The sequence below is a fragment of the Desmodus rotundus genome, chromosome 13, assembly GCF_022682495.2.
Source record: "Desmodus rotundus isolate HL8 chromosome 13, HLdesRot8A.1, whole genome shotgun sequence".
NCBI lineage: Eukaryota > Metazoa > Chordata > Mammalia > Chiroptera > Phyllostomidae > Desmodus > Desmodus rotundus.
In genome coordinates this window covers 26619293-26635105 of record NC_071399.1, presented here as the reverse complement: position 1 = coordinate 26635105, position 15813 = coordinate 26619293, and the positions used below count along the sequence as shown (strand labels likewise).

At 51.2% G+C, this 15813-nt stretch overlaps 1 protein-coding gene across 8 annotated transcripts in view; it reads right to left on the bottom strand.

The window, feature by feature from the left end:
* Positions 1–15813, bottom strand: part of CSGALNACT1 (chondroitin sulfate N-acetylgalactosaminyltransferase 1) — a 305085-nt gene that overhangs the window by 3527 nt on the left and 285745 nt on the right. For all 8 annotated transcript variants that reach the window (XM_053916678.2, XM_053916677.2, XM_024578924.3 and 5 more), the window contains 3 exons: positions 10754–10932; positions 9747–9841; positions 1025–1106 (listed from right to left, as the gene is read on the bottom strand). In XM_053916678.2, the coding sequence (XP_053772653.1) occupies positions 1025–1106; positions 9747–9841; positions 10754–10932 (356 nt within the window). The remainder of the gene's footprint in view (positions 1–1024; positions 1107–9746; positions 9842–10753; positions 10933–15813) is intronic.

Genomic DNA, 15813 nt, shown 5'->3' with positions numbered 1-15813 from the left:
GACCTGACTTCATGTTGTTTGGGGTTGTTTTTCTTTCTAACTGGTGATTTCTGCGAGTGTTCAGTGGTCTTTCTAGACCTCCTCACCTCAGAACACACACCTGGGCTGCTCAGAGACACTCACTGACCTCAGAAAGAGAAGCTTCCGGCCTCGGGCCACAGGGGAGCAGACAGGGAGAGGAGCAGGCTCTGGGAGGCCCGCGGGGACTCGGTGGAGCTGGGCTTCTCTACACTGTGGGAGGAACTGGACCCCCCCAGCTCCAGCCTGGCCCCAGGGCCACCCTGAGCCCGAGCCCAGGACAGGTTTCTGACCTGTGTGTTCATTCCTAATCATGTGAGTCTGCATCCCTATGGGGAGACAGTGTGGAATTTCCAGGGGGACAGCAGACTCTCTGTTCTCATCCCGGCCTTGCCACTTACTTGCTTTGTGGTCTCTTTGCCTCTGAGAGCCTTGGGGTCCCCAGCTGAGCGTGAGGGCCTTCCCTGTCTGTGCCCTGCCACCCTGTGTGTGCAGGTGTGTGAGCAGTGACAGCGCCCTCAGTCGGAGACTCAGAGACCAGGCGACATCTGGAATCTTCACAGGTGCAGCAGAGAGAAATCGGGATCTTTTCTGGTGTGTAATTTCCCAAAATTCTCCATGTCACCCTGCTTTTTAATGGGTTCCCCTATGGCAGAGGCCCAGGAAGTTCTACATGGCGGGGCGCAGGGGCCATACTGGGCTGGAAGGAGGCACTGGGGGAACCGTTTCGAAGCTGCTTTTACTCCTCAGATGTGAACCTTACCTGGGTTGGCTGACAGGTGCTGATGGAGATTAGAGGCGCGAAAGTGCCACACACTCGTAGGCCCCCTCCTGGTCTAGCCCCAAGTCCATGACAAGAGGAATGAACTTGAATGGCCTTTCCTTAAGAAGTGGCACTACCTGTGCCCCTAGACTCTTTGGAAGCTGCCCCGATTCCCTTGCGGCCATTCTCTGGCCTCTAGGTGGCAGTAGAGATGCAGACTTGTTGCCGGTTGGCTTGTCTTACCTATATTGATGAAGTCTGACCGGTACTGACATGTCATCCCAAATCCAAAGTCTCTCCAAAATCCGGTTTCCTTCTTTATGACCTGCAGGGAAAACACTGTCATTTGAGGGGGAAGGACAGAGTGGATAATAAGAAAGAGAGATCATTCACAAACTCGTCTAAGTAATGTTCAACAGGGAGCCCATCCCAGCCCGGATAAATCACCACAACTCTGTGTGGGAAAGGCAGATGGAGTCGATGCCTTGCGGATGGCTAGGAACAGTCAGCTCACCAGTTCCAAAACAGGGCCTTGTGATTTTTGGCGCCTCCAGCTGGAATGTGTTTAGGGCATGAAAATGCATGCGCACACACACACACAGACACACACTCAAAAACCAACCAGAGAGCAAAGTTTTGAGCAGCGCCATGGAAAAGCCACCTACGTGTCTGGCCCGACACCAGTGCCAGTGAGAATTGGAGGCCTCGGCCCCTCACACGGAGCTGGGCAGGGAGCCAGCAAAGGGCTCAGGAAGTTGAGCAAAGGGAGAGAGAACAACTCGGAATTGAGCTGTGCTGGCACAGCACGCACACAGGGCTCCCTGGGGAAGGAAAGGGAAACCCGAGACTCTGGCGGGTGACTCCGGCTCTGCTCTTCTGCTTGAGGAAAAGGGCACTGAGAGTCCAGGTTATGAAGACAGACTCTGTCCATTCATCTGTAAACTGGTTTAAAACCAAACTGCTCCAGAGCCCATGCGCGAGTGTGGCCAGGCTGCAGGGCTGCCGAGAGGCCATCCAAGCGGCGCCTGTCTTGAAGAAGCGAGGCCTGGCCCTGCCCCATCTCTTACTTCATGAGTAAATTTCCAATGTACTCGCCGAAGCTGCAAGACTTTGAAAACACTGCTCTCTATATTTTTGGCTGAGGTAATTCTGGGAATGGTTCTGGGACCTATTTTAATAGTTATTTTTCATGATTCACTCTTGTAGTTAACACAGGTGACTCCATGAAAGGAAGCTCCCTGGGGGGAGAGGGGAGGGGAGGCTGCAGCAGGGCCCTCCCCTCGGATTTCTGCATTTTCCATCTGGGACATCTGGTGCTATTCACAGCCAATGGGAAACAGGGTGTGTCTTGTCCCAGCTTGACCACTGGCTGGCTTTTTCGCTCAGGCAGGTCCCGCACTTCTTCCAGCCTCTAGGTCCTTCCCTATGACTGAGGAAGTTCAGCTAAATCACCCCGAAGGCCTCTTCCAGCTCTAAGATCCAGTTATCCGATTACTGCCGTTTCACCTCCCTGCAGTTTCCCTCTGTCTACACCACAGGCTAAACAGTTTTCGACAAATGGCTTGCAGGGCTGTTGGTGAACTTGAAAACAATCTTATTTTCACTCCAGCCTCCACAGAGACTGTCGCCTGCAGCAGCGCTAGCATGCGTCAGGACGGTCTAAGAAAATCAAGACCGAAAGAGGTTTGTCGGTTCGTGTGGTCCCCAGCACAGGCTCTCCAGTTCTTCCTCAGAACAGAAAGGCCTGTGGTACCATATCTCCAAGCGACAAGACAATTTCAGCAGTATCAACTAGAAAGATTTTTCAGGGCAGGAAAGTCTGGGAGAGTTTCCAGTGAGTCGTTTTTTACAAACGGTTTCTGTTTCGTCCCTGTCATAGCAGGTACACCATTTCTGCTGCAGCTAATGGCTTCATAGCCTTCCTGCCGACCTGGACACAGCCAAGCCCTCTACGCCTCTGGGTGAAAATGCAGCCACAGAGAAATGCCAGGGTCCAAACTTCAAATATTTGGCTGAGGTCTATATGGAACGTAAAAGAGAAAGCTCCAAACAGAGAAAACAGTGGGTCAGGGCTTGGGAAGAGAGACGGGGGACTGCAAGATGTGGCCCTCCCAGGCCCAGGGGGAGTGGACACAGTGCCTCACTAGCTGATCAAAGGGAAGAAGAGTGACCCTCAGCTGGGGCCAGTGTGACAGAAACAACTGCATCTGTGAGCTGGGGAATGAGCTATATGAATACTTACTAACATTGGCTTTAAAGTTGGCAAGCCACGAAAAGCCACTGTCTGAAGAGCTCGTTGGAATTTAGCCCTTGGTGGGGCAGCTGTGAAAGCGCCCACAGCACAGAACGTCAGGCAAGATGGAGTGCACTTATGAGAGTTCCCTTACTGGGGCTCACCACCCCCAGCTGTGCCGAGTCTCCACTGGAGTGGCGCCCCGCCGGCAGCCTAGCTGGGAGTGAGTGTTCTCAAGTGGTCGTCAGATCACAGCAAGCTCCCACTTAAAGTCCTGCAGTGGTTTTAACTGCATTCTCTCTAATGCAATTAGAATAAAAACCATGAGGGAAGCTCCAGCCTGCAAAGGCCCCACGTGACCTGGCCCCTGCCTGCCTTGCCTATCCCGTGTGCCCCTTATATACAGACCCCCTTCTATTTTGCTCCTTGAGCACACCCAGCTCACAGGTCTCCACAGCTGGGTACTTGCAGGCCCCCGTCCCTGGGACACCCTTTGCCAGCTCACTCCTGGGCTCTTTCCAATGTCATTGCTCAGAGTCGTCATCCTGGCCCTCCCAGCCACTGTCAACCCCTCCCACTCATGTCACCCTCTACACCATCCCCAGGCTTATTTTCTCTATAAGCCAGGCTCTCTGGATGTATTTGTTTCTCTGTTAGCTTCACCCACCCCCACGGGTGAATGCAAGCTCAGGGCCCAGGCTCGTTCAAGGCTGTGTCTGCAGCCCCTAGGCCACTGTCTCGCATATAGGAGGCACTCAGTAAATACAGTAAGTCATCAGTTAACATCACAGATAGATCCTACGACTTCAAGCGAAACAACATATAACAAAACCAGTTTTCCCACAGGCTGACTGATACAAGCAGGAGTTGAGTCCCTACGGCATCTCATCAACCTCATACAGAAACAACTCTGAACCAAACGATGTTATTTAAGGATCTGCTGTACTTCTCCAATGAATAAATGGGGGGCAGTCCTAGGGCAGGGACAACATCAAGCCAGTGGAAATAGATGTGGTTCACACCAGGAATCTTGTCAGGGGGTGAATGGTTCAGCAAAGGCCTAGGAATTCCAGCGGGAAAATGCTCAGAAGTGGGTGGCTCTGGACTCACAGACAAAACCATTTTCACCTTCCTGGGGTCTAAGCAGAGGGCTTAACTTCGCAGAACCTTTGCCCCGAGTGTAAGGAGCTCCACTGTTCTGGACCAGCATTGAAAAGATACACACCAATGACGTCTAGAGGAGAAAGAAATCCTAACATGAAGATTAGACTTTCAAAGAGAAACATCTCGCCCTGACTGGTGTGGCTCAGTTGGTTGGGCATCTTCCCGCAAAGAAAAAGGTCTCTGGTTCAATTCCGGGTCAGGGCACATGTCTGGGTTGCGAGTTTGATCCCCAACTGGGGTGCATAAGAGAGGCAACCGATCAATGTTTCTCACATCGATGTTTCTCTCCCTCTCTTTCTCCCTCCCTTCCCTTCTCTCTAAAAAAAAATAAAGATTTAAAAAAAATAAAGTAGAAGAGAAACATCTCCTCTTTCCGTCCTGAATTTCCCAATCTGTTTTCAAGTATTATCTTCATTTAAAAAAAATGTCTTTCCAGGGATGGCCTCCTCTGAACTCTCTGAAGCACCCCTTCTTCCCCCCACCTTGACCTTGGCAGAGCACTGCAGGACATGAATACACCAAAAAGGACAGTTGTCAAGCCTGCTCTCCCAGACCGGCAGCTCTGCGGGTGATTTATGTGGCAGGGGTGATTACTTTCTATTAGGACCAAAACAACAGGCACAAATCAGCATCTCTCTGCAAAGACATGGGGAGGTGACCAGCCTGCAGCTGCAGGGGTTGGGAGCAGGGGAGGCCAGCAGCGCCTGTCAGGTTCGTGGTGCTGACTTGGAAAACTGGCTGTGAAGTAATCTGGGCCCTAAAATAAAATAAATAACATACACTCAGGCGGAGTAGTTCCTCTAAATCAAAGAGTCTCCCAAGAACCAAAGTTGGGCCTGAGCAGCCCTACGGTCACCAGAAACACCCTGGGCACGTGTGCACCCGTGCGGCCCCCAGGCCCCGTGCTGAGAAGGCTTCAGGCCCTGTTTAATGCTCTGCTGTTGCCACCCTGAATTCCTAGTAATTTCTGAACACGGGTCCTGAGCCTTCATCGTGCGCTGGGCCCTGCCAAGTAGGTAGCGAACTCTGACCATGAGCAGCAGATACCTTGAGCTTCAGGGTCTTCCGTGGCTGGGTCAGGTGCCCCTGACCCCACACTACCCCTTCCTCATCATCTGGGCCCGGGGGCTTAGTGAGCGCCCTGCGCCGGATTCCAGGGGCTGCGTGTGATGTGCATGCACCCCGTGGGTAAGGCACAGTGCCGTGACAGTTTCTGTTTCTTGAGAAATAAAGTGTTCTGGAGCCACAGCTTTCAAAGATTTGGTTTAAGAATGACTCAAATGCCATCTCCTCCAAGACTTGTACTAAACCACATTTTCGACAAGTCGTCTTTGTAAAAAAAGAAGTGTCTTCTGAAGCGTATTGTGCTGGACAGGGAATGGCCCAGGTTCCCCCTGTTCTGGCGGTCTGTAACCGAAGACCAGACTCCACGCTCTCCTGGAAGCGCTCTGAGGCCAAAGGGTAAGTCCACTCGGCATCCCCACCTGTCTCCATCACACGGGTGGCCCGTGCTTCCCGATCCTGCCACTCAGCGGTCTGGGCAAGAGACTTCTGCCTTAAGCTTCAAGTTTCTCATCTGAAAATGAGCATGATAACCCCCCTCCGCCTACTGAGCACCACATGAGAAAACGCAGGCACGGCGCCGGCTTACAAAAGACTGCAGAGGTCGCATCTGTTAATGCTGCTTGTGGCACTCAGTGTCCGCTTCAGGAATAAAGAACAACAGCCTATGCCTGGGCAGCAATTTGTGTGAGTTTAATCTGAAATGCAGTTTAGTGGTAAATACTTTTTTTGGCAAGTAGAGAGGTAAGGGTTTAATCAGAAAGAGGGTGAGGACAAGGGCCAGCGTACCACCCGCGCACTGAACAGAGTGGCAGTCACCAGAGTTAAAGGATGGGTGGGCGCGCGCAGGCTGAGATTCGCACACAGGCTGAGATTCGGGCCGTGGGCAGCAGACGTGGTGAGGGGACGGCCCTGAGTCGGAGGGAGACAAGGAGACCGGGGGCAGGGTGTGCACCTGGCAGAGTCTATGGAGCCGGGACCGGAGCTGGGCTCTGGGGTTTGCGAACATTTTCTCCCTGATCGGTTTTAGAGTCAGTTTCTGGAGGAGAGTCGATCCCAACCAGGAATCAGGGCTGCAGTGCCGGAGCCGCGGGGAAGCTGCGGATCTCCTGCCAGCTCTGTGTGGGGTGATGTGGTATCGGTGGCCTGAAACAGGCCTGGGCAGGAACACTGACACCGCGGGAAAAGGCAAGCACTACGAGTGAGGGTTTCGCTGCCCCTTTCAGAGAGGGGGTTATTAAACATTTACCAGCGCGCCGCTGGCTTTCTGCCATAACAGATTTTTTAATGGAATTATCTGCACTTTGGAAATGTCCCTGGCAGCGGGGAAGGAAAGACTGGTGCAGAAGAGGGAAGGAGTGCGAAGACAGCAGCGGTGAGAGGCTCCCGCCATGGCCCCCGCTGGAACTGACAAGGCTTTGACCGGAAAAGTGAGTGCTGATAATTGTGGAAATTACATTCTTTCTCCGAGAGCTGTTTCTACATTAAAGCATCAGCAAGTTTCATTTCAGGTGTGAACTCTTCCTGCATTTCCAATTAAATATTAGTATAAAATCCCATGAGTTCACTTACTACCGCATTTTTCGGACTATAAGACGCACCCCCCCACCCCGCCCACATTTGGGAGGAAAATGGGGGTGCATCTTATAGTCCAAATGTAGCTTACTTGGCTTGCTGGGGGCGGGGGTGGCGGTGGAGCGGGTTATTTTTTTTTCGTATTTTCCTCCTCTAAAACCTAGGTGTGTCTTATGGTCTGGTGCATCTTATAGTCCGAAAAATACAGTACGTATTACTATTGGTCTGCACTCAAAAGTAAAGAAACAAGTAGTCTGAACACACACGAAAGTCCGAAGTTCGGTTTCTTGCTTTTGTCTGCAGACAAAATATTGCCCAATGACAGTGGCGACAGTCAGGAGAAGTAACAACTAGAACATTGACTATGAGGTCATACCGGCAGGGCTGCTGGAAAAAAATGCCTTTGATTTGCATTCATAAGAAACTTCTGTTACAGCGATATTCGGGGTCTGTGTTCTCCCTTCGCCTTTGATACCGACGCGTTCCAGGATGCAGTATCGAGAATGTGTTAATGCAGTATATGCATCATGTCATTCTAGGCTGAGCCCAAATGAACCCTTAGTAGGAAGGCTTTCCTGAGTTATCCCTCTCTAATTATTACCTTTACTTTATACCCTCTTGGCTCCTACACATTGTAGCCCCAGTACATTAATTTCTGTAGTTTCATGTCTCCCTTGGAACTTTGTCAGGTCATTTCCTTTGTGTTTAAGCCCTCATCTAGGTCCTCGGCAAATCTGTTTCCACTGCACTTGAGTAAGGAAATCCTAGTTTTGGCCTGAGCTCTGCTACTAGCTGGCTGTGTGATCTTGGGCAAGTTGAAGAAAAGAGAGGGGAAGTCGAAATGCTCCCACAACCACTCTGAGTACACAACCCCCCCTCCAGTTTTCTGACTCCTAGACCGGCACCTGGGCCTGCTCTCTGTGGCAGCAAGTCTCACGAAGCGGCTCACCCAGTAATGGCCATGATCACTACTTTCCTTTTTCGGGTGGAGACCCCGCAACCCACAGCCAACTGCTGTGCTGCTCGGGACTGAACCGTCAGAAACTTTCAACCCCAAAAGATCAGACTTATGTGGTCTGGGAAAGGTCGAAGGTACATTTAGAAGTAAATGGTAAAGGTTGCAGGATGACTCAGAGGTCCCAGCTGTGGACACGGCCATCTGAGTTCTGTTTCAGGGTTGACCGCTAATGCTGAGGGTCTGAGACCTGGCTTCACCACGCCATCCCTTGTTCCCGCTCCTCTGCGGGAACGGTAATAACGAAACACAACTTCTCACCACCTGTGAAATGAAAAAAGTCCTTGCAAGCAAATAAGGTCTTTAGGAGTTTAAAGTTAAAACCTTAATCACACTTGATGTCAAATGTAACACTGCACTTTATCTAAAATCAAAGGAACTTTTATTCTGATTGGTTGAAAGAAAATAAATCCTATATCCCATTTCCCCCTCAAACCCTATTAGGAGCTTAGAGCTCTTACAGAATGGAAATAAGAAGTTTTTTCTGTCTCAACAAGGGTGGATAAAAATTGGTTTGGGGGGAGTGAAAACTTCTTCCTGTGTGTATGTATAAAGTCTGTGTGCACATAAAGTACATAAACAGACATTCAGCATCTCTATGGCACTAGAATTTCATTGGGGGAAGGGAAAACCATATTATTACTATACTGTATGGCTTGGGTCCCAAGTGCTGGGACCATGCTGGAACCACGCTGGGACATGCGCCTTGTCCAACCAGAGAGAACTCAAGCTGAACCTTTCTACAACAGGTCATGGCATCACCTGCCACAGGTTAATTGGAGGGGAGCACCGGAAATGGCTGGAGAAAACATGTTTCGCTACTTCTGGAAGCTTAAACACACAATCCACCTTACAAAAGAATCTCATAAAACGTATTTTCAATGCAAAGCAGTTTACTCTCCCATTGCACACAAGCACGAGAGATGCGGTCCTATCACTTTTCATTTTCACACAGCAGATTTCCTTTCCACAGCCGAGGAGGTACTCGACGGGCAGAAGCACGGCTTTGCCTCAGCAGGAGACAAAGCAAGGCGATGAAGAGCAGACAGCCCCCAGGCCAGACGGTCCCCTGAGATTCAGCCTGAGCTAGCACGCAGCTTCAGAGAAGCCCAGTGGACCTCTCTGCAAGAAAAGATCACAGCCCACGTTGGGGAACAACAAGAACGGGAAATTGGCTCTCAGAGGGGCAAGCCCGTGTGCGGTGCAGACACGCTCTTCCTGCTTGTCTCTTCTCCCTGTTGTCTGTCCTGCTTCTCTGCCAAATGGACCGCCTCATGCCACCACCAGCGGAGCCGACTCAGCTCACAGAGCTCCTCGGGGGCTATGTGGTCCCACTCCACTATCCATCACCTATGCAGCTAGGATCTTAGCAGAGAAGCCACCTTGCAAGTGACACTGCCAATGCCAATGTTCCCCCCCTGCCCCTGGGCACCATGATACGTGGGAATGACAGCATGATGGGAGGGCGCTGGTTCTAGTCCCGAGTGCTCCCCCGCCAACTCGCTCACTGTGTGCTGGGGTGAACCACCCCTTTCTGACTTCCGGCTCCCACCTGTCAAATGGGACACGAATCTCACCTTTCTTACCTTGCAGGATTTGGTGATAATAAAGAGAAAATGTCCTGCATCCATAATGCAATAATACTAGTTTCCAAAAATCATAGATAGAAGAAAACTAGGAAGGTGTGAAATTACCTTTCTGTAAGGTACTGTTCCTATTTATTTTCCACTTTCAAATATTGCAAGCACGTTCAATCAACAAGGCACTGGGAGCAAAGGCCAGAACGTCCGTCAAACTTAAAAATTAGTACACGAATCAATCCAGATTTCCACTTACCTCTACCATGGTCAGGTGCACCTGGAAATGAAAGACAGGACACAGAGTCACACAAAGGAACCAGCGGTGTAATTACTCACCAGCTGCTGTTCCAAGGGAGGGACCGCATCGTGATGGCCGTATATTATGCCGGGATTGTACTGACTGAAAAGGACGGGATAAAATACTTTCCTCCCTGCAAACCAGAAAACAAACACTCGCTGAAAGCAACAGATTAAACTGTTAGGTTTGTTCATGTATATTCAGCCCCCTGAAACACCCTAGATATTTGCATTCACTCTTCCTCTTCCCTCCACTCAAGTCTGAAACAGGCCTTAGAAGTTCTGAGCCACGTAGACCAGGTGAACAGACTCTCAAATATTTCTGGCCTCTCAGCCCAAGAGTTGTATTCAAAATATTGACAGTTGGTGGCTCTGGCCCTGGGCAGCAACCAATGGGAAGCAGTGTGAAAGACAGCTGTGATGCCCTCTGTCCTGCCAGGCATTAACCCTTTCTTGCTGGCTCGTGGGGCAGTCCGAGGGGTTGCCAGAGGCTGCGGTGACTTCAGGCAGCAGAAGTAGATTTAGGGAGCCCAGGGCAGTTACTCTTCACCAGTCTACATGCAGAGTTTCAAGATTTTAACAACTGACATGCCGGTTCCAGTAGTAGCCAGCTGAGGATCGGTCCTGTCTATGAGTCAGACTCCATGAAAATAACTTCCACCGTGTGGGTGACTTCTGCTCAGAGTGCTTCCTCCCTTCGTAACTGCCCACAGCTACTCCTTTCCCTTTGGTTGCAGGGTGCTTCTCCAGGTCACGTCCTCCCCACCCCACTTTCTCCCGTGGATGTTCACCAAAGCCAACTCCGCAGGTGGAAGTGGAAAAGAGGTTATAAATATGAACTTGGGACAAAGAGTCCCAAAGTTATGCTGGCCGACGGGCCCATGCTGTGACACCAGAGGATTTTCATTGCCTTTGTCACTGGGATTTTAAAAAAAGCTGACTCAGTAGCAGGACATAGAGTGACCTGTGAAGACGATGACGCATGAGTGTGAGAGAGCTAAGTGCCACCCTGAGGCAGAGAAGGAGCCAACTCCCCGGACCCTTACCTGGCTGTGTATTCAGCCGACAGGTATTGAGGAATTCAGAGGTAAAGTAGATGTCAACGTCACAGAAAAAGAGAAGGACGTTGCTACCCTTCCAGAAGCGGGCTCCAATGTCAAGTCCCTTTCCCCGGGAAAATTCTCCATTCAGCTGGATGAAGGTGAAGTTCCTGAAGTTGGCAGCTCTAAACGGAAAGATGGACACGGTCACCGGGGGCTGACGCTTCCCAGGCCAATGGAATCCCCTGGAACACGCATGAGCATGGCCCATCCACACCTGGCCACGTTTCCTTTGTGACCCCGAGGGCACTGAGACAACCAGACAGTCACAAAATGCTCCAGACTCACCGGGAACTCATTGGCATTGAAGGCACCAAGAGCAAACATCTAGTGAAGTTTCAATACCAATTTATCTCTTGTTTCTCAGTAATTTTCCCAAATTGAAAACTGTACTGTCATGATTAATAAATATTTTTGTGTGATGGAGAAAACTTGAACCCCTGAAGACTAGGCCACCAAAACCCAGGAAAATCTCCATGCCTCTGAGTCACCCCAGTGAAGCCACCGGGCCAGGGAAATGAAATCCCATTGGAATGGCCCCACCTAGCCTCTTTTCATCTCTGTTCAGCGCCAGGAGCCAGGCTCAATGGTCTCGATTCATGCCGGTCCCCAAACAGATTTACACCTGACTCCTTCCCCACGCGGAGGTGAAGCGGCAGAGTGAGCAAGGCAAGGAAAATGACAGACGTGGGTTCAGAAGACTGCCTCAGACACGGCTCTCCCATAGCTTAACTCTGAGAGCTAGGCAAGCCCATTAATCCCCCACAACCTCAGTTGTCTCATCTGCAAAACAGGAATAATAACACCTTCCTGAACTGTCTCACACAGTTATTAGTTAGATAAGCTCTGCCAAGCATGTAAAGCACCAGGTAAGCCCGGCTATTGCTGTCGTTAGCACGGGCGAGGTTCCCAGGCCTGTGGCAGGAAGCCCAGAGGTTCCTTGTGGCTGTTCTTTCCCAGGAACAGCAGCACCTTCTGAAATGTCCTGAGCACAAGTTCCGTAAATTCATTCAGTACCTTGTGGGACGGGGATCGCCTTCTCCCAGGCAGAACCAGAGAACCGCGTTTGGTCCTACTCCAGCTCCTAACTCTACCTGTGCAGGCACCTGGCACGCAGCAAACTCCCCCTTTCCTGCTGACAGCACCCTTCTTTTCATACTCTGAGTCCCCCCTGCTATTTGGCCTGCCCCCCTCCCCCAACTTCTCTCTAATCTGATGTAGTCAAAACAAGCACAGAACCCGATTTCCATTTTTTACAGTAATTTGTGTATTCCAAGGAAGTATCTTTGGTAAAGTTCAACACAAATATAGAGTGATAAACTTTTCAAATGCTACACTGTGCTTGTATCCAGTGATTGAATCAGTGGAACAGGTTCTGCTACCCCTTCCTTTACTTACCATCCTTCAGATCTGGGAATTAGCTTGGTGTTTTATCTCGGGGATCTGGGGGCCCAATCCTGTCTGCCTCGGAGGCCAGCCAGGCTTTTCAGGCTTAGATCTCGGCAGGAGGCCTGGTGGTGGGAAGGGCCCTGGTGGAAGAGTCAGGAAACCCGGATCCAGGGCCTAGAACCGCGCCTGGCCCCTGCGGGTCCTCAACGGATGCTTGTGAAGAAACATGTGAATAGAGGAATGATTCCAATCCTAGCTCTGCCTCTAATCTACTGGGGGCGATCCCTTCATTTCACTGGCCCCAGTTTCCTCACTGTAAAATCGGACGGTTACGGAACTCGAAGGCCCCTTTGCACTCTAAAATTCTATTTTTCTGCATTCTGCACCCTGTTCAGCACGGCTCCACATTTAGAGGCATTTTCCTCCTCTTTCAGGACTTGACCTTCATTCTTTACTCTGGCTGGGGGGCCGCGCTCACATTTTCTGTGAGCAGCCCAGAGGTGCTGCTCCATGGCCTCTTTAGGCCTTGGTCTGGCCCTGGTTACAGACAGCTACCTCCTGTCTCCAGAGCTGGTCGGGTGTGGTCCTCCTTGTCTCCCTAGAGGTTTCTGTAGCCCAGTTCCTGAATGTTGGGCCGAACTCCCTTCTCCCTGATCTATTTGTTCCATTTTATGAAAATTACCCGGATGCCTGTCTGTTCATCTAATGGAGTCTCCGACCAGGTCTCACAGCTCTCAGCCACCATCCCGTGACCGTCTTTCTCTCGCAGCCAGTACCAGGTCTCTGTCTTTGCTCTTTGAGGCCCTGCCAGACCATGGGGAGAGCTGTAGCTACTCTGCAGGGCAGGGAGGACTGGCATGCCCACACACAGGGGAGCAGCACGGCATCCCCACTCAGGCTGTGTCTGACTCATAGCTCAGGGTCCTCCTGCAAGAGGTCTTCCAGAGGCCACCACTTGAGAGCTCAAATATAAAAATGCTTCATAGTCAACAGCAAGCAATCTTTGCCAAGGGAAGAGGAATGCAGTTTCCTAATACTCATTAAAGGAACTGCCGATTTTCCTCCCTGAACAGCCTATAGTCCATTTGTATAGACAGACCAAATATTTACAAAAGTCGCCCTGGCTGGTGTGGCTGCTGTCACCCAAAGGGTCACCAGTTCGATTCCCAGGGCACAGGCCTCAGTTGCGGGCCAGGTCCCCAGCTGGGGGTGCATGAGAGGAAGCCACACATTGATGTTTCTCTCTCTCTTTCTCCTTCCTTTCCTCTCTCTCTAAAAATAAATAAATAAAATCTTTTAAAAATATATTTACAAAACTCATGTTGGATACTCAAGCAAGGCAGCATCAGAAACCGAGGTAACAGTAGTAAGGATATGACAGGCCTGGAGGTGGCCAACCTTGAAGTGCACGCTAGGAGGCAATAAAGTGGTCATTTGGGGTGTGCACTTACCCAACACATACGTTAATCTAGTTTGTTCTGTCCCCAAATTCTCCAAACCCTGGTTCGAGCTGCTCTCCTCTGCTCTGCTGCAGCAGGGCGTGGGGAGGGAGCGGGGCTTGCTTGTTAGTCAAAGTCACAGGGGAAAGGGGTGGGGAGGACATTGTTCCAGTGTTTGAGATGACCTTAACTTGGAACAACTTTTTAAAAAGTCTTAAAAACATCTACCTCTACGCTTCAATGTGTTGCCTTTAGGGAAAGAGAATTCAGGGAAACTGATGCTGGGGGACCCTCCCACCTCTCTCCAAGGATGAGGCAGTCCACGTTGTTTCTATGGCAATACCCAATCTGCGCCTGCATTTCACATCCCATCTCCACCTGTCTGCAGGCTGCACAGGAAGCCCCGGACACAGCACCCAGCTCTGTCCGGCCATTGCCCACACAGAAGCCTGTGAGCCCCACGGGCCAGTGCACATGTGGCACCAGCAGCCTCTACTTCCCCCCAAATTCCTGCACCCTCCCCTCGCCCATACATAACCCCACCCAGCCCAGCACTGCCTGACTCCCTCACCCACCCTGAGCAGAGCGGCCAGCAGGAGCCACGCATCATTACTGCTGCCTGGCAGCATGCGTACATGATGGCTCTGTGCCGAAGGCCTAACTAGGAGCCGGACATCAGTGCACGCAGAGGCGAGGGCGGGGTGGTTGGGAACAGTCATCACTGGCCTGGGAAGCACCACCAGCCAGTCTGGGGCACTGCAGGAGGCCAAGGGCTAACTTTAAGTTGTCACCCACCTGTGGTTCTGAGTGTGGCTGCCAGACCACTGAGCTGAACTAGGAGTCTCTCTGCGGATGGGTAATGGCACTAACCTTCCTCCTGACCACTCAACCCCAGCACTTCTGGGGTTGATCAACCATTAGCTTGGAGAGGCCCTCCCTGTCCTCTCTTGCCATCAGGAAGGGTCTCTGATCATTAACAAGGGTTCTCTACAAAGAAAGAGTGCGGGGCTGGAAACACCAGAAAAAGAATCAGAACGACTTCACTTCCCCTCTTTTCCAGAACAGAGAGACTAATGTGCTGTCAAACACCTGCACCTGGAAGTGGGGCCCCGTCCTCTCCTCTCAAACTCATCAGCACCAGCTCCAGAACACAGGACACAACGGGGCAATCAGATTCTGCAAGACAGCCGGGCCCCTTCCCTCAACACGTTCCACGTCTTCACTCGGAAGCACCGCTCGCTGGGCAGGGGACTCACTCACTAGGCCAGAGCACTCCCTGCTCCACAGTATTTGAAACAGTGTATTAAGAGGCAGCTAAGCCACTGAGAAGCGAGGACACATTTCAGTGCGAAACACTAATGTGCCCCAATGCGGTCTGGCCATGGTGGGTTTAAACCGTGTACAGCATGGCCACAGGCTCTAACGCCGAAGTGTAGACCACAGAGGGGCACAGACAGGGGCCCTGTGTTGTCCTCTGTCTGCCCCCCACCCCACAGTGGGCAGCCAGAAGACAGCTACTGATGGCATGCACATGGCTGGGACCTCCTGTCTCTGCTCGATTGTCCCTCCTTGGAGTGTGCTTTCTGCACCCACTCCACGGACAGTCCCACTTCATCTCAGGGCCCATGTCAGGTGTCACTGCCCCTTGTGCCTGCTGCAAACTGAAGCCCCTCTCTGGGCTCCCTGCCCAGTCCTGCCTCTGACCTCCTGTGTCCAGTCCGTTCCTCCGCCTTTGCTTGTGCAGAGAAGCACAGGATGACCTCACGGGCTTTCGACCTTGGAGGACAGGGACTGCTCCTGCAGGTGGGCTCTGGAGAAACCCCGGCACCCGGTCCACCTCCCACATCAGACAGAGTCTTGACCAACAGATTCCAAAGGACAGGCACAAACCCAAGCTTTTAATAAGAAGACAAATACATCAGTAACAGAAAAAGGGAGAGCTGAGGAAAATACGATGCAATCTTGTTTGAAAAATGTCATTTACCCATACAAAGAAATGTAATATTTCGTGGCATGTCTCATAAGGCATGGGTATTTTTTATGGTAGGACGAGAGCACTACTTCTTCTTGTACTCTGTGATTTCCTGTTACAAATCAGAGTCTGCAGTTTCAAAGGCCACATGATTACTCATAATTATCTCTTCTTTTCTTCTTGACTTATTGGCTGATGAACTCTTG